At 33.8% G+C, this 18,052-nt stretch overlaps 1 protein-coding gene across 7 annotated transcripts in view; it reads right to left on the bottom strand.

Annotated features, from left to right (window-relative positions):
* Nucleotides 1–1,572: 1,572 nt before the first annotated feature.
* The window catches only part of ebf2 (EBF transcription factor 2), a 43,353-nt gene continuing 26,873 nt past the window's right edge, over nt 1,573–18,052 (bottom strand). For 3 of the 7 annotated variants that reach the window (XM_073839742.1, XM_073839745.1, XM_073839741.1), the window contains 10 exons: nt 16,308–16,389; nt 13,225–13,366; nt 10,546–10,676; nt 10,281–10,407; nt 9,131–9,219; nt 8,960–9,025; nt 7,550–7,727; nt 4,563–4,748; nt 4,321–4,488; nt 1,573–2,228 (listed from right to left, as the gene is read on the bottom strand). In XM_073839742.1, the coding sequence (XP_073695843.1) occupies nt 2,197–2,228; nt 4,321–4,488; nt 4,563–4,748; nt 7,550–7,727; nt 8,960–9,025; nt 9,131–9,219; nt 10,281–10,407; nt 10,546–10,676; nt 13,225–13,366; nt 16,308–16,389 (1,201 nt within the window). In that variant the 3' untranslated portion in view covers nt 1,573–2,196. Of the gene's footprint in view, nt 2,229–4,320; nt 4,489–4,561; nt 4,749–6,484; nt 6,488–7,549; nt 7,728–8,959; nt 9,026–9,130; nt 9,220–10,280; nt 10,408–10,545; nt 10,677–12,643; nt 12,645–13,224; nt 13,367–16,307; nt 16,390–18,052 lie in introns of all 7 variants that reach the window. The other 4 variants (XM_073839744.1, XM_073839743.1, XM_073839746.1 and 1 more) reach the window with 4 other exon arrangements.

Genomic DNA, 18,052 nt, shown 5'->3' on the forward strand with positions numbered 1-18,052 from the left:
CTAGGTATTGCACCATCAGGCCAATCCAATAAGAACATCAATTGAGAAATTTAGATTTTGAAAAATTCAGCATCAAATGCATTGAATGGCTGACATCAGAACGAGAGCCTAAACAGCTGATGAAAACATCTCAATAATCCACAAGTAAATGCTGTGTTTGTAATACAGTTGAAGTCAAAAGTTTACACCCCCCTTTCAGAATCTGCAAAACGCATGTTATTGTTTATTTAGTACTGACCTGAATAAGATATTTCACATAACAGATATTTATAGTCCACATGACGAAAATAATAGTTGAATTTATAAAAATGACCCTGTTCAAAAGTTTTCATCCCCTTGCATCCTAACACTGTGTTGTTCCCTGAATGATCCGCAGCTGTGATTTTTTGTTTAGTGATAGTTGTTCATGAGTCCCTTGTTTGTCCTGAACAGTTAAACTGCCTGCTGTTCTTTCAGAAAAATCCTTCAGGTCCCACGAATATTTTGTTTTTTTTAGCATTTTTGTGTATTTGAACCCAACAATGACTGTATGATTTTGAGATCCATCTTTTCACACTGAGGACAACTGAGGAAATTTTTGAAGATTGGGATAAATTTAACTTATTTTGTCATCTGGGAAATGTATCTTTTGTAGCTTCTGAAGGGCAGTACTAAATTAAAAAAAAATATAATATTTAGGCAAAACAAGAACAATGTACACAATCATTTTCAGCATTGTTTTTCCTTCTGGAGCATCAGTGATTTTATCTTCTTATTTTGGTAAAACAAATAACATTTCACTGATTCTGAAAGGGGGATGTAAACTTCTGACCTGAATGAAAATTCAAGACATTTTAACTTTAAACCGTTACTTTTGTCTAAAATACAAGTCCATAATCTATAATAACGTTTCCTACAACTGTTGTCTCTCACGTCAAAATACACCCACATATTTTTGTTGCATGTAAACGGTGCTTGATCTGTGCAGATTTCTCCTCTGATTCAGGTAGTGGTTTAAAGTTAAAAACACCTTAATGGGATTTATTTCAGCTTTTGTCTTCTCAAGATGTTAACTGATGGACTGGAGTGGTGTGGATTATTTGTGGATTATTGTCATGTTTTTATCAGCTGTTTGGACTCTCATTCTGACGGCACCCATTCACTGCAGAGGATCCATTGAGCAACTGTTTTTATTTTTGGTTGAACTATTCCTTTAATTACAAACGCTGTCTTTGATTTGTTTGGAATAAGATAAAATAAATTGAAAAACAAACTCTTTAATGTTTTTTTGAAAGGAATAAATAGGTGGGAATTTTTAAAGATTTTAGTGCATGTTACAAATATTTTCAAGAGATACTAATATCTATTTATGTTCATAAAAAACAAGGTCTGATCTTTTTCTGCATGTGTATAGTCTGTCTTTAAGTGCATGACTTATGCAAAACTACTTAATCCATATTTTTTTAACCTCTTGATGGAAAATAAATATATTTTGTAAATGCAACAACAAAACTCTTTCACATGTAAAAATCTAGAGTCACTATTTTAATATGAATAACAAAATGACAACATATAAAAATGTTTACAGCAAAACAAATACATTTAGATAACAATAACAATAGCAAATACAATTATGGTTCCTTATATTAGCACTTAACCTAAAAATATAACTTATATAGTTTTTGTCATTAAATAAGTCAATATATGAGGTAATCAGTTCATAAACCTAAACCTAAATAGACATTTCCCGTTTCTCTAAATGAAAAGCCTGATATATGCTTTTAAAAACACAATTGCAGTTTAGGGATGTAGATTTATCGGCATGTGGTAAAAAAAAATCTTTGACACAACTGACATCCCCGTTTACTGGCATCTACTGCGGTGAAAGTCTACTGACCACACGGCCAAACACGTGTAACAGTCTTAAGTCTCATGTTTTGTGATAAATTATACGTCTTTTGGCATTTTGTGGATGGAGGAACCTTTAAGTAACGGCATCCCTTTGGCAACCTCCTCACAATCAGAGGCAGACGGTGTGCATAGAGCGGATACGTGTTAAGAAGGTTCCCAAAAGGTTTTGCAAATGTCATTGTTCTCTTGACGGCTCTTCATCGGAAGATCAGACAATCTTATTTTTTCACTCAGTGTGGCTTGACAGAGACAACATCCAGTTCTGGCCACTGACTCTAGAGCATATGACTGGAGAAAACTCATCCTCTACATCGGGGGAACCACAAGACCTGTCATTGCTGGAAACCAAAGAAAAAAAGAGGTTACATTCAATGTGTTCAATTCAATTCAAGTATTTTATCAAATGGATGATTAAATAAACAGTTACTATGTTATGTCTCTATCACCATAGCAAGAAATCAATTATGAGTTAAGAGAGACTGTCAACACACAAAATGCTATACTTATATATGACTTTATAGGAATAGTTGACCCTAAAAATAAAATGTTTCTTTATCAGATTTATAGATTTATAGATACTAGCATGTTTCTAGCATGACTAACATGTTGCTAGCATGTTGTTAGCATGTTTCTAGCATGATTAACAAGTTACTAGCATGTTGTTAGCATGATTAGCAAGTTATTAACATATTGTGGTGTGATTAGCAAGTTACTAGCATGTTGTTAGCATGATTAGCAAGTTACTAGCATGTTTCTAGCATAATTAGCATGTTACTAGCATGTTGCTAGCATGATTAGCATGTCACTAGCATGTTGTTAGAATGATCAGGAAAGTTACTATCATGTTGTTAACATTATTAGCATGTTACTAACATGTTTACAGCATAATCAACAAGTTACTAGCATGTTGTTAGCATGATTATCAAAGTTACTAGCATGTTGCTAGCATGATTAGCATGTCATTAGCATGTTGCTAGCATGTTTACAGCATGATTAGTAAGTTACTAGCATGTTGTTAGCATGATTAGCAAGTTACTAGCATGTTGTTAGCATGATTAACAAGTTACTAACATGTGGTATGATTAACAAGTAACTAGCATGTTGTTAGCATGATTAGCAAGTTACTAGCATGTTGTTAGCATGATTAGCAAGTTACTAGCATGTTGCTAGCATAATTAGCATGTTACTGGCATGTTGCTAGCATGATTAGCATGTTACTAGCATGTTGCTAGCATGATTAGTATGTCACTAGCATGTTGTTAGAATGATCAGCAAAGTTACTAGCATTTTGTTAACATTATTAGCATGTCACTAACATGTTTACTGCATAATTAACAAGTTACTAGCATGTTGTTAGCATGTTCAACAAAGTTACTAGCATGTTGTTAGCATGATTAGCCAGTTACTAGCATGTTTACAGCATGATTAGCATGTCACTAGCATGTTGTTAGAATGTTCAGCAAAGTTACTAGCATGTTGTTAACATGATTAGCCAGTTACTAGCATGTTTATAGCATGATTAGCATGTCACTAGCATGTTGTTAGAATGATCAGCAAAATTACTAGCATGTTGTTAACATTATTAGCATGTCACTAACATGTTTACAGCATAATTAACAAGTTACTAGCATGTTGTTAGCATGATTAGCATGTCACTAGCATGTTGTTAGAATGTTCAGCAAAGTTACTAGCATGTTGTTAGCAATATTAGCATGTTACTAGCATTCTGCTAGCATGATTAGCATGTCACTAGCATGTTGTTAGAATGATCAGCAAAGTTACTAGCATGTTGTTAACAAGATTAACATGTTACTAGCATGCTGCTAGCATGATTAGCATGTCACTAGCATGTTGTTAACATTATTAGCATGTCACTAACATGTTTACTGCATAATTAACAAGTTACTAGCATGTTGTTAGCATGATTAGCAAGTTACTAGCATGTTGTTAGCATGATTAGCATGTCACTAGCATGTTGCTAGCATGTTTACAGTATGATTAGTAAGTTACTAGCATGTTGTTAGCATGATTACCAAGTTACTAGCATGTTGTTAGCATGATTAGCATGTCACTAGCATGTTGCTAGAATGATCAGCAAAGTTACTAGCATGTTGTTAACATTATTAGCATGTTACTAGCTTGAGTAGCATGTTAGTAGCATGTTGTTAGCATGATTAATAAGTTACTAGCATGCTGTTAGCATGTTACTAGCATGATTAGCTAGTTAGCTTGAATGAGTTTGAATGTATTAGAAATATAACAGAAGGGAAGATTGATTGAGTCTCAAGGGATTCTGGGAGTTCTGACAGTTGGAGTTTGAATAGTTATTAAGGTGGTGGTTAAGTTTAGTTGATGGGGGATAAGGGTCTACAGGACCATGACATTCTTTTTTTGTAAAAGTTGTAAAGAAGATGTGAGTAAGAGCTGCACCTCTAAAGCTGGATCCTCCTGAGGTCTGACAGACAGGAGACGGGGAACCCTGGGGTCTCAGAACAGGAGCAAAGGCACTTTTTTGTTTGTTTGAGGACGGGAAAGATGTAAAGGGCAAGAGGGAGGATGAGGAGCTGGAGCCGGGGACATTGGGACTAGATGGCATGACTGAAACAAAAGGTGTTTCCATTAGAACATAATACGAATTAGTGTGAGTAAAAGACAACAGAACTGAAACTCACTGGCATAAGGAGAGCTGTTTGGGGAGTGACTGTTGAAGCCAGGAGAGCCTGAAACACCCAAACCGCTCATGGGCACCGCTCCGTAACTCGCACCCATGCCTCCGTTAGATCCGTAACTGGACTGCTGAGGGGTCGATGCTGAAGGGTAGCCCCGCGGAGACAAACTGCTTGGGTTACGACTGTAGCCTTCAATAAAAACAAGAGGAATCACAATATTAACACAGATAATCAATCCACAAACAACACCAGACAAACTGCAGTTTAGTATTATTCACTGTTGTCAATGAATCCTGAGTAAAACCAGACTTAAGTAGCACTGGTATATTTGTAGCAATATGAGTCAGTGTTGAGAGTAACGCACACAAGTTACGTAATAATGTTACTTTTTCAAATAAGTAACAACAGTTACTTTCCCCTCATTTATTGATTAAAAGCTCTCCTGTCCCCATGTTGAGAGAAATTGTGAGTAAGATGTTACTTTAGTTCTAGAATAAATGTGAACATGCATTAATTCATCTCACTCACTAAAAAACAGATCCAGTGTTCTTCAAAATGAATAAAAACACTGAAATTCAACACAAACCTGCATTAAATAAATATGTTAAATAATACAAATATCCTTTATGTATTTAATCTCATTTTATTAACCGATGTCTTTGCTGCTGACCTTCGATGATCCGATTCATCCATACTAATAAGCAAAAATTACTCAAGATAATCTAACATTTGTTTTCCTTTTTTTATTGCTGAAGAGTTGACATTTGTTCTTCTGCGGTCTACTGTACAGATGACAATTTACTTTTCTCTAAACCTGAGGCTTTTGCTGTGAAAAGGCTTTTACATTTGACAAAAATAGAACTTTTTACATTAAAAACAAGCAAGTCCTGGCCAGATTTAAAAAGTAACGCAAAAGTAACGTTACGCAATACTTTCCATAAAAAGTAACTAAGTAACGTAATTAGTTATTTTTTTTAGGGAGTAACTCAATATTGTAATGCCTTACTTTAAAAAGTAACTTTTCCCAACACTGATAAGGGTCAAAATTATCAGTTTTTCTTTTTATGCCAAAAATCATTAGGATATTAGGTAAAGATCCGAAGGCCGAAAGCTGATTACCAAACACAATTTTTCGTGTTTTTTCCCCATGCCAATTTTTTTCACCATTGCATAAATTTAATAGCCAATATTTGCTTTTACAGTTTTGTCTTGCTTTTCAAAAAAAAAAAAAAAATAAATAAAATAAATAAATCAATCAATTACAAAACAATTAAAAAATATTTACTTAACACTGAACATTTTCACCATTCTAGTAGACATTATAGCCTACCAACAAAGCACAATATAACTTAAAATTAATAAGTTAGTAAAATAAATTTCTTTGGCCATTTTTAAGACCCCCTTCTTGAATCAGGCATGAGTTTTTAATGTACAAATAAATGCAGCCTTGCTGAGCAAAGGAGAATGTTAGTGTTACGTTGTGCCCAGCAGCCCCACTATAGGGCGCTCCAGTATGGACTCTGTATGTTTTGTGTTCACTCAACCCACCATGCTTTTACTCTTGTATGTGTTATGTTCTCATTGGTTCCCCTATTCCATGTGTCTGTCTCCCATTGGTTGTTTCTGTCATGTGACCCCTTGTGTTTGGTATAAAGCCTCTCTCTTCCCCCTCTGTGTTTGCTGATTGTTGTTTAGCCTTCCTTGTTCCTGAGTTTTTTTGTGTTTTTCTAGTTTCCCCGTGTTTTGATCTTGGACTGTTTCTGTGTTTTTGATTCTCGCCGCCTGCCCTGACCATCCCGCCTGTTTTATTGGATTATTCTCTCGGATTACCCTGTATGCTCCTGTTTGCTGTCTCTGACCCTGCCTGTTTTGACCATGTTTTTGTAATAAAGCTTGCACATGGATCCACACTTCAGTCACCAGACCCACTTCGTTACAGTTAGAATAAATTAATTAATAGAGCTGTTGGAATGATTATTATCATTATTTTTGTCTTACTTTTTTTATTGTATTTGACGGAACAACAGTAAAATGACAATATTTTGCATCGTCAGATTCCAGATTTTCTAAAAAATTACACTGGTTTTGTGCAGGGATGCACCAGAATGAAAATTCTTGGCCAAAGCCGAACAAAATTAACACTGGGCTGATTACAGAAACACGGTTATTCGTGTTTTTCCCCCATGTATTTTGCCATTTTTTTTCACCATTGCATAAATTTAATAGCCAATATTTGCTTTTAAAGTTTTGTCTGGCTTTTCAAAAAAAAAAAAAAAAAAATTTTTTTTTTTTTTTTAAATATTTAACACTGAAGAGCCCCTTCTTGAATCAGGCATGTGTTTTTAATGTACAAATAAATGCAGCCTTGCTGAGCAAAGGAGAATGTTAGAATAAATGTATTAACAGAGCTGTTGGAATTGTTTTTGTCTTACTTTTTTCTATTATTTGACAGAACAACAGTAAAATGACAATACTAACATTTATGAATGTTGACTTTTATTTAGTGGTAAACCCACAAGAAGAGTTCAGTCCTAGTTTTTGCTTTAGCAGCAGATTTGTGAATGATTGTCATCTTTGGTCTTTGAACCCTGGCTAAGGAGCTGCTGTCAGAATAAATACAATTGGTGTCTGGTGTATTAGACAACAGAACGTTCTGGAGTTTATTGACTAATGGATGATTTCAGTCATCATACAGTAACCTTTCTCTTCTCATGAAGACATGCGATGCGCTTCTAAACAGTCTCTCGCTGTCGCTGCTTGGAATGATTTTGTGTCTTTCTCTGACAGTTTTAAATGCTTCCACACTGACCACATGTTTGATCATTAGTGCGCACCTCTATTTGATCGCCTCACGTCATTGTTCGCTAGTAATTTATTCGGCCTTTTCGCTCATTCGGTTGTCGAACATTCTGTGCATCCCTAGTTTTGTGTTCCAGGATCACATATATGTAACACCAAAGACTTCTGAATCGTAGGGTAATTGTTCTTACCTTGGCTGCTGGTTTGCACAGATTCTCCGATGCTTACACCCAGCTGTGTGGGATAAGAGCTGAGGCCCATGACGCTACCATGCACCGGGGAGCTTGGCATGGCCTGCAGCTGACTGTGAGGTCGTGGCACACTGTACAAAGCCTCGGCTATATCTGCAGCCCGTTTCAGCAACATGTCCTGCACCCGAGAGAAGATCAAACAACAGTTTTGATTTATGGCAGTGCACAACAGGAAAAACTCTTGGTTGGAATCACTTGCATTAATGAACAGGAGACATTCATTTGTACATGCAAAAAAAAAAAATGCTTTTCTAGCTTAGATTTTTTGTCTTGTTTCCAGCCAAAATATCTAAAAAATTCTTAAATCAAGATGGATTTTCTAGACAAGTAAAAATTATTGTCTTGTTTTCAGAAAAAACAAGTCAAAATTAAGTGAGTTTCTGCTTAAAAACAAGCAAAATAATCTGCCAATGGGGTATTTCAAACAGAAAACAAGATTATTTTTCTTGCCCCATTGGCAGATTATTTTGCTTGTTTTTAAGCAAAAACACGCTTAATTTTGACTTGTTTAATTTTTTTTTTTAAAAACAAGACAAATTTTAATCATCTAGAAAATCCTTCTTGAGTTAAGAATTTGTTGATATTTTGGCTGGAAACAAGACAAAAAATCTAAGTTAGAAAAGGATTTTTTGCAGTGCATATTAAAAATGCATATTAGAAATCTAGTACTTTCTTACTTTTACTTTTAGGTAAAAGTCATTCAAAGATTTACTTGAGCACAAGGAAGTACTACATTTGTAATGCTCCTAAGTATTAAAGATAAAAAAACAACAACTTTTATTTATGTAATTTAGTGCACTGAATGTATGATATTAAGCTTCGAAATGTAGTGAAGTAAAAGTAAAAAAAAAAAAAAAAAAAAAAAAAAAATTTACTTGAGTAAAGTAAAAATACTTCACTACTGTCCACCTTTGCAATGTAACTTGAAAAGAAAGAAAAATTTTGGTCTCAGACATTTGGACCCCAATGCATGTTCAACATATACAATACACTGCAAAAAATACTTTTCTTACTTAGATTTGTTGTCTTGTTTCAGCTAAAATATCTCCAAGAAGGATTTTCTACAGTAAAAATTATTGTTGTTTTCAGAAAAAAACAAGTCAAAATTAATTTGCATTTTTGCTTGAAACAAGCAAAATAATCTGCCAATGGGGTAAGAAAAATAATCTTGTTTTCTGTTTGAAATAAGCTTTTTTTTTTTTTTTTTTTTTTTTGCAAAAACTCACTTAATTTGGACTTTTCTGAAAACAAGAAAATTAAGTAAGTAAGTAAGTAAAGCATTTTTTTGCAGTGTATTTGCTTCCCATGCCACAGACAGTATCTTTATATCTCCTGCACTTCAGTGGTTACCTGATTGCTGGTGGTATTTCCATAGAGAGATTCAACAACATCTGCTGCTCTTTTGAGTAACATTTCCTAAAATAGAAAAATCAATTTCAGAGGGAGTTAAAAAAAAAAGTTTGTGTGTACTTTTTAGGTATTAACAGTTACATGCATATAGCATGTATAGTATTTACTAACCTTTGCCAATTTGTCAGGGTCACCGGGATGTCGAGGGATCAGCTTCTGAAGTCTCTGGAAGCCGTAGTCAATAGTTGGCTCGTTCAGCGCTAGAGATAAACATACTAAATAAGAATCCATCCCACATATTCAACCATCTACATAAATCCCATAGTATGTAGTAGTGTTTATAGAACGGAATCAGCTGAGGTATTTATGTATGAATCCATACCCATACGAAAAAGAAGTTTATTCAAGTGTGCTATTAGTATACTTCTTTTAAACTATAAAATTGGAAAGTATACTTTCAGTCTACTTTTTATGAAATGTGCTTTATATACACTACCGTTCAAAAGTTTGGGGTCAGTACTTTTTTTTTTTAAGAATTTAGTACTTTTATTCACCAAGGACATGTTAAATTGATAAAAAGTGATAGCAAAAACGTATATTGTTAGAAAATATTTACATTTTGAAGAAAGGCTGCTTTTTTTAAACTTTTAATTAATCGAAGAAACCAAAAAAAAAAAAGTATCACAGGTTCCAAAATAATATTTGGTAGCACAACTGTTTCTAACATTGATAATTCTAAAAATAAATCAGCATATTAGAATGATTTCTGAAGGATCATGTGACACTTAAGACTGGAGTACCAGCTAATAAAAAATCAGCTTTTCATCACAGGAAAAAATTCTATTTTAAAGTATGTTAAAATAAAAAACATTATTTTATTTTGTAAAAACATTTTGCAATATTACTGTTTTTTTCTGTATTTTTAATCAAATAAATGCAGCCTTGATGAGACCTCTTTAAAGACTATTACAAGTCTTACTGACCCCAAACTTTTGAACGGTAGTGTACTTCTCAGAAATATACTTAAAATGACATACTTGAATTAGAAAAAGTCTTATTTGATCTCTACTTGTGCTCTGAGAATCTGTGTTTTCTTTGTTATTCGCTAGGGGCGATATTACACATTTTGTAAACAGAATATCCAAAACACAAGCAAAGAAGAAACCGAAACAACAGATGCTTCCACATGTAATCTAACACAATCGTCAGACATAAAACAGCATCAAAACCATAGATATGGAAAACTGTGTAACGTTATGGAATAAAATGTCGACCCATGAAGAGGTAATAATGACTGTCAAGCTTTGGGGTGTGTGTTTACCTGTATAAATAAAGCGGCCTGGAGCTCCTTTACAGAACTGCTTAGATTTGTAAGACAGTGTGACTTCTACAACTCCTGGAATGTGTCGAGGAGGAGTCTGGACTCGGATTGCATGAGGCGTGATCAGCTGCACGAATAATGACAGAAAAACAAGTTCTTGAAGTTAATTGTTCCAGACTGTTGGTACTCAATCCTTAAGGCATTTTACAAAAGCTTTCCCTATTGCAAGTTAAAGTTTGCTTGGATATACTCTACGAATGCATACCTCACTCCACACTAGCATGCTCCCGAACACCACCTGCAGACCGTCAAAGAAGTTTTCCCCGATCACAATCACCATAGCTCCACCTGTGGTCCAGCCTTCACTGGGGCTGATGGCTTTGATGCATGGAGTAGCTGTTGTATACAGAGAAATGACAAAAATGCAAAAGGCATTAAAGATGCGAGAAATTACAGTTTTTCTCAATTGCTAAAACACTATAACCAGTCTTTTGAACTAAAATTTCAAAACTATAACGCCATTTCTCAAAAAGCACACCCATTTCCCTAAACATTAAACACTATTCCCTGCTTTGACACATGAGTTATATTTGGTGAACTGTTACTGCAAAACTCTACACACAAATCCCTACATTTCTCAGTGCTTACACCATGTGGTCATTTAGAAAGCACAAGCATTCAATATTGTTCACTCAAGTCTGCGAAGTTTGAGCTCAATTAGCACACAATTACCCAACTGGAAACACTAGGAGTCAAAATTTAGCACACACTAATCAGAATCTTCAATGGAGATAAAAGAGCCAAAGTCAGCTTACAGTGTTTCTCAGTCACTTTGGTGCATTTCTCAGATCAGAAATGAAATTGCCAAAACTACTTGTTCAACATCCACATCATCTAGTCTCTTGTGCACATCATAAAAAGCGTCTCTTTCTTCTGATCAAGTTGTGATGGCTTTGGCACATTCATACAACTGATTATATACATTTGTCTGCGGTTTCCTACATTATCAGTTGCTATTGTCATGTTGCTCAAAATGTATTATATATTTCTCTGTGCAAAAGTCTTACCCCTCAAAACATCAAGTCATTAGCTCATCGTATAAGTCATTACCTACTGTAAATGCAAAATTTTTGATCTAGTTGTCATAAACTGTCAATCATATATTCTACACATTTCTATTAGACTTTTTGTAAATTTGCCATGAATTATTCAAGTGAATCTTGACTTTCACTAATGAAGAATAATATAGATCAACCAATGATAAAGCAGTTCTCTGAAAAAGCTCAAAGGTACATTTCATGAACCTTCAATTGGAAAGCATATATAGACAGAGGACAACGCAGGAGTTACAAATTCTGACAGTGGGCTTTCTCATTTTTATTTTCACCTTTGTGCCCATATTTCCTTTTCTTTTCTGTTTCACAATGACGTTGTAATGCATTTTTTTTTTTGTCAGACCACTAGTACAAGTGTAACTTTGAATCCTATTCAGTCTTTTTCAATCAATATCCCACCTATAGTAATGTGTAATTTTGAAGAGGAAGAGTAGGAGGTGAAAGAGGAAGAGGAGGAGAAGAAGGAGAAGGATGATGACGACAACGACAACATGGAAGAGACAGGAAGGGCAAGGGAAAGAAGACAAGCAGTCTCATATATTTTAGTTGATGGGTGCCAGGGTTGGATTAGGCATGCAAGAGGATTTGACCCCTGCTGCCTGGCCAGGGCTAATTTAGCCTGTGATGCTGAAGAGGTTCTTTGGCCTGTTCCAGACCAAACACAGGATGTTGGGCAGAATAATTATTTTGTTGTTGTTTGCTGTTTTGTTCTGTTTTCTACAGTACATTACTGTAAAGTAAGAAATAAAACACTTGCAAATACATACATTTGTTGTGTTCATCATGTGAAAAGTTTTTTTTTATTGTTTTAGTAGTATTGTTTTGAATTTATCTCATCAGTGTGTAAAACTGTGTTGTAGTGTGAGTTTTTTTGAGGATTTGTGTGTCATGTCTGAGAGAAAAGTTTGGTTTTTCAGCAAGATTGAGTTGTTTTGAGTGGAGAGCTTCATTTTGACCTCAATATAGGAAGTTTGGGGAATTGAGTTAGGAGTTGTGGATTTGTGTTTAGAGTTTCGCAAATAAGAGGCATAATTTCAAGAAATGTGTTTAAGCAATTGAGAAAAACTGTATTACTCAATGTCCCTCAGATCTACTCCTTTCTACACTTTCATAAGTGCTCATTTCCAACTAATTTCCCCTTGTTTATAACTGTGGATGAGGGTTGCAAAGGGGTGGAACATTTCCAAAAATCCCCAAAATCTTGGAAAGTTTCCAAAATTTACTGGAAATGTTCCACCTTTTTGCAACCCTACACTCTTAAACGTAAAGGTGCTTCAAAAGGTTCTTCAAGCGATGCCATAGAAGAACCATTCTTGGTTCCACTAAGAACCATTCAATCAAAGGATCTTGAAAGAACCATTTCTTGCTTACCTTTTCATAATCTGAAGAACTTTATTTGCCACAAAGAACCTCATGTGAGACAGAAAGGTTCTTCAGATGTTAAAGGTTCTTTTGGGAACCATTTAGACAAAAAGGTTCTTCTATGGCATCGTGAAGCACCTTTATGTTTAAGAGTGTACTGTGGATTAATCTAAAACTCTATCCCCCGGTTTCACAGACAAGGCTTAATCCTAGTCCAAGACTAAAATGTAAATCTGAGCTGTTTCAACTGAAACAAAATTGCACTGATTGATCTTAAAATATATCAGTGCCTTTGTTTTGTCTCAAGATGCACACCTGTAATGTTTTTTTCCAAGCATGTTTATAAAAATGACTTAAATGTCCTAATTGAACTATGGCCTAATCCTGGCTTAGTCTAAGCCCTGTCTGTGAAACCGGGCCTATAACTTTTTAAATTTAATTTCGATGTAATTTCTCTTGAATCTCACCATATTCCATGCTAGTCTCCACCGTCTCGTTGGAATCCGTTCTACGAGAGCGTCGTCCGTGTTTGGAGTTGTTGTGCACAAACATATTATCAGAAATGGCTAGTACAGGACCGTCCACGTTGACTGTAGTTGACAGAACCACCTATTGGAAAGCAAAGAAAGACTTATTAATAACAAAAAAAGAGAATGAAAGAGATTCATGTAGTCCATATAAACATTTAGATGCCATGCCAAAATGCTGTTTTTTCATGCATCTGTCAAGTTTGAGATTTTGGGCTTTTTTGTTTTTCACAAAGTGTTTTTCAGACTAGTGGAAAGCATCCAAAAGACAATTTTAAGTGTTTCTTTTATAGCACTTTATCTATTGACACAAATAGATAAAGTGCTATAAAAGAAACACTTAAAAGTGGCACTTACACCACACTTTACATTTTTATTCCTGTCTATATCCTGAAGGTTTTTACAGCGGGATTAGTTCATATACAATCTGCTTGATTATATGCAACATACATAATTGCAAAATAGTTTTCTGTCTGTTCTAAGTATTTTCTCAATTATGGAGTGACAAAATGAGATCTCCTTTGTAAAAACATTTGACTCTAATATGTGTAAAAAAAAGAATTTTGAAACTGACTTCATCCAGTGTTTAGATTTTTGTACTAGAAATGTCTGCAAATTAGCACATATTTCATTAAATAATGCTCATTTACATATAAACCTAACATTTTAGAAAACTTGTAATACAAAAAAATGTTTGCAATTATCAATGTAATCAATCAACTGGGTAAGGTGATAAATTAGTTTTTTTTTTTTTTTTTACACAAACAGGGACCAAAGACAGTAAGAGAAAACTGCAATAATTACAGAATCCCTCTTTATTCTGCCTTTCTCTCTCATGCTTCTTCTTACTGTTTTCTCTGTTCTCATATTTCCCAATAATCTAATTTACATTTCTTTTGATTTTATCTCTGTTTCTTCTTCACTTTATCTATAGATAACAGCATCCTGGTCTTTTAAAAATATGTAGTATCTACATTATCTGCCATATTACTGATGACTCACATTTTTGTTGCATGTTTAAAAATTATTGTATATACGCTTGGTTTTCAAGATTTTTCTTGCAAAGAATTACAGATTGACAAAGTTAGACCACAAAACCAGTCATAAGAGTATTTTTTTTAAAAATTGAGATTTGAGATACAACTATTTGAAAATCTAGAATCTGAAGGTGCAAAAAAAAATTTTTTTGAGAAAATCGCCTTTAAAGTTGTTCAATTGAAGCTCTTAGCAATGCATATTACTAATCGAAAAATAAGTTTTTAAATATTTATGGTAGGAAGTTTGCAAAATATCTTCATGGAACATGATTTTTACTTAATATCCTAATGATTTTTGGCATAAAAGAAAAATCGATGATTTTGACCCATACTATGTATTTTTGGCTATTGCTACAAACATACCTGCTCTACTTAAGACTTAAAATGAGCCAACTGAGAATGTCAGTGCTCACATGTGCAGGTAAAGATGAGAAAACAACATGACAACACATAAGAAGAACAAATAAGAGGGATTTTGCAAATATAATGCAAAAAAGGAAATGTCACACTCTGAAAAAGCTAAATGAATGCACAAAAACGAACAAGAAAGGACAGCGGGAAAATGAAGAGTGAGGGATGAAATGTCAAATAGTGGCTCTGTTAGTGAAAGACAAGTGGGAGGAAGTGAAGCAGGAGGGTCCCCAGTGAGCACTTCCTGGGTCACAGAGCCTGACCTTCCCCATCTGGAGCCCATCACTCAAATCCTGACAACTTCCTGAAGCACCTTGGCTGATTTCCTGATGATGCTTCCTTCTAATACTTTCTGCTTTTTTCTCATCACTCCCTCTGTCTCTCCTATGAGATATTGTGTTTAAACAATTTATAGAAGTAACATCTAATAATACACGGAGACACAATTGGCCCCAGTAGAACTACTGTATATGTTACAGAAATATACATATATAAAAAGCTACCACTACACTGCAAACAAAAACAGTTCTAGAAAAAGAAAAATCCTTAAAACAAGATAAATGCACGCTGTAAAAAAATAGTTTTACCTTTAAAAAGTAAGTGTTCGTGCTGCCTTAAAATTTTAAGTTTACTCAACTCAAATATCCAAGTTGTCACATAGTACAACTTAACATTTTACGTTGACTAAACATGACATTTTAAGGCAGCACAAACACTCACTTTTTTAATTGAAAGCTTTTTTTTCATACCATGTTTTTATTTCAGAGATTTCTCATGTGTCTCGAATAGAAGTTATGTTTTATCCTGTTTGATTTGTAGACTATTTTAATTTAGTTTTTTGCTTGTTTTGTAAATTTAGTGAGATTTGTGCTTAAAACACATTAACCTAAGATGATAAACGTCTTGTTTTAAGGATATTTTTTACTGGAAATAAAACCAAGCTCCTGATTAAGAATGTTTTTTGATAGTGTGGAGAGCAGAATAAAGGCAAAAAAAAGCATTTACTGTGATTTGGGTTCTACCTACAGTACATTTCTACAACAAAAGCTGCCTTAAAACAAGATAAAAAAATCCTTAAAACAAAAAAATGTTGTTTTACCTTAAAAAAGTAAGTGTTCGTGCTGTCTTAAAATTTTAAGTTTACTCAACTCAAATATCCAAGTTGTCACATAGTACAACTTAACATTTTACGTTGACTAAACATGACATTTTAAGGCAACACAAACACTTACTTTTTTAATTGAAAGCTTTTTTTTTTCATACAATGTTTTTTTCAGAGATTTCTCATGTGTCTTGAATAGAAATTATGTTTTATCCTGTTTGATTTGTAGACTTTTTTAATTTAGTTTTTTGCTTGTTTTGTAAATTTAGTGAGATTTGAGCTTAAAACACATTAACCTAAGATGACAAACTTCTTGTTTTAAGAATTTTTTTACTAGAAATAAAACCAAGGTCCTGATTAAGAATGTTTTTTTGATAGTGTGGAGAGCAGAATAAAGGCATCTACTGTGATTTGTGTTCTACCTACAGTACATTTCTACAACAAAAGCTAGCCTAGATATAAATGATCCATACCTGAAATCGTCTCATGTCTCTGGGATTCCCTGCCGTCTTCAGACAGTTTTGATTGCACTTTAGGAAAAACTTCAAGAAAAATCTGTGGGAAACACACATAAAAACAAATGGTAAACAACATCATTTTTTATTCAATGAAGAAAAAGTGCATTACGGTTGATGGAGAGAAAGAGATTTCACATGCTAGAAGTGAACTGTATCGCAACAATGGCCTGATTCTTTTAGTTTATCAAAAATAAAAAAACAAATAAATAAATGTGTATCCACTTTTACAAGGAAGAAGGAAACCCATATGTTTTGCAGTTGACAATGGTTGCATGCAGACTACATAAACATGGGTTAATTTGCAGTTAGAATAAACCTGAAAGTGTTTTGTGTGCTAAATTATTGACTGCCAAGTGGCCAAACCAAATTAAAAGACCCAGTAACTTTACATACTGTTGGTCCTATGTATGTTTGCCATTAGATTTCAATGTTTCATTAAAAAAAAAAAAATTGTTTAGTTTTCTTTGACACATTTTGTACAGCATGTTAGATCAACTCTCCAAAATAAAGTCAGAAGAATAAGAGTTTTTATATAGTTAACTTTAAGTCCAAAATAATATTCTGGACAGAAACCACAGGATTAGTACATCCCAAAATGTAGCCATAACAATAAAACCTGCTTTATTATTGTTATTATTTGTGTTTGTTGTATCAATAATATCTGAGATCAAACAGACATTGTGCAAAATTGTGTGCAAATCAGTTCAGCAGTTTGTGAGACGGACTAAATAAGCCCTCAAGCAGAAAATGCAAAGGACAGACATCATGATCCAAATAACATGGGTGGAAATTACTAATTGTACTTCATATAGTAATTATACTTCATGGCCTGGGGTGTTTGTAGTATTTCATTAGTACTGGGGAATCAGCCCCCATCAAGAAATACATTTAAAAAAAAAAATCTGTCACAATATTTTGATACTTTTTTTTTCATCTTATTTTTTGAAAGTATCCTGTTACTATTTTAGTGGGAAAAAATGTTTAAAAGAACTAAGCGAAAAGGAATCATGTATACTGTGTCAGTGAACTGTCTGAATGAATCAAACTGAATTGCAATCAAATTCAGATATTTTTGCAAACCACTTCATTAAATTAGATTGATTAGATTAGATCTTGCATCATTAGTTACCAAAAATGCTTTTCTTAATATTTTATGTCTTGTTTCCAGCCAAAATATCTAAAAATTCTTAAATCAAGAAGGACTTTTTAGACAAGTAAAAATGTTTGTCTTGTTTTTAGAAAAAATAAGTTAAAATTAGGTGAGTTTTTGCTTAAAACAAGCCAAACAATCTGCCAATGGGGTAAGCAAAATAATCTTATTTCAAGCAGACAACTAGATTATTTTGCTTACCACACTGGCATATTATTTTAATTGTTTCAAGCAAAACTGCACTTCATTTTAACTTCTTTTTTCCAAAAACAAGACAATAATTTTACTTGTCTAGAAAATCCTTTTAGATTTAAGATTTTTTTAAAATTTTGGCTTGAAACAAGACAAAAAAATCTAAGCAAGAAAAGCATTTTTCCTGTGCAGTTTTATAAACTGAACCAAAGTGACCCAATAATTAGCTATAGTTGTAAGTTTTAAAAAAGCACACTCCATTAACATTGCATCTGAACTGCTGTCTGCCAACCCTCTCTCTTATAATATCATACAACACACTTGTCAAGGTTTAGTGTGCCACTTTATGCCATTCTTT

This window comes from Garra rufa, chromosome 5, assembly GCF_049309525.1.
Source record: "Garra rufa chromosome 5, GarRuf1.0, whole genome shotgun sequence".
NCBI classification, from domain to species: domain Eukaryota; kingdom Metazoa; phylum Chordata; class Actinopteri; order Cypriniformes; family Cyprinidae; genus Garra; species Garra rufa.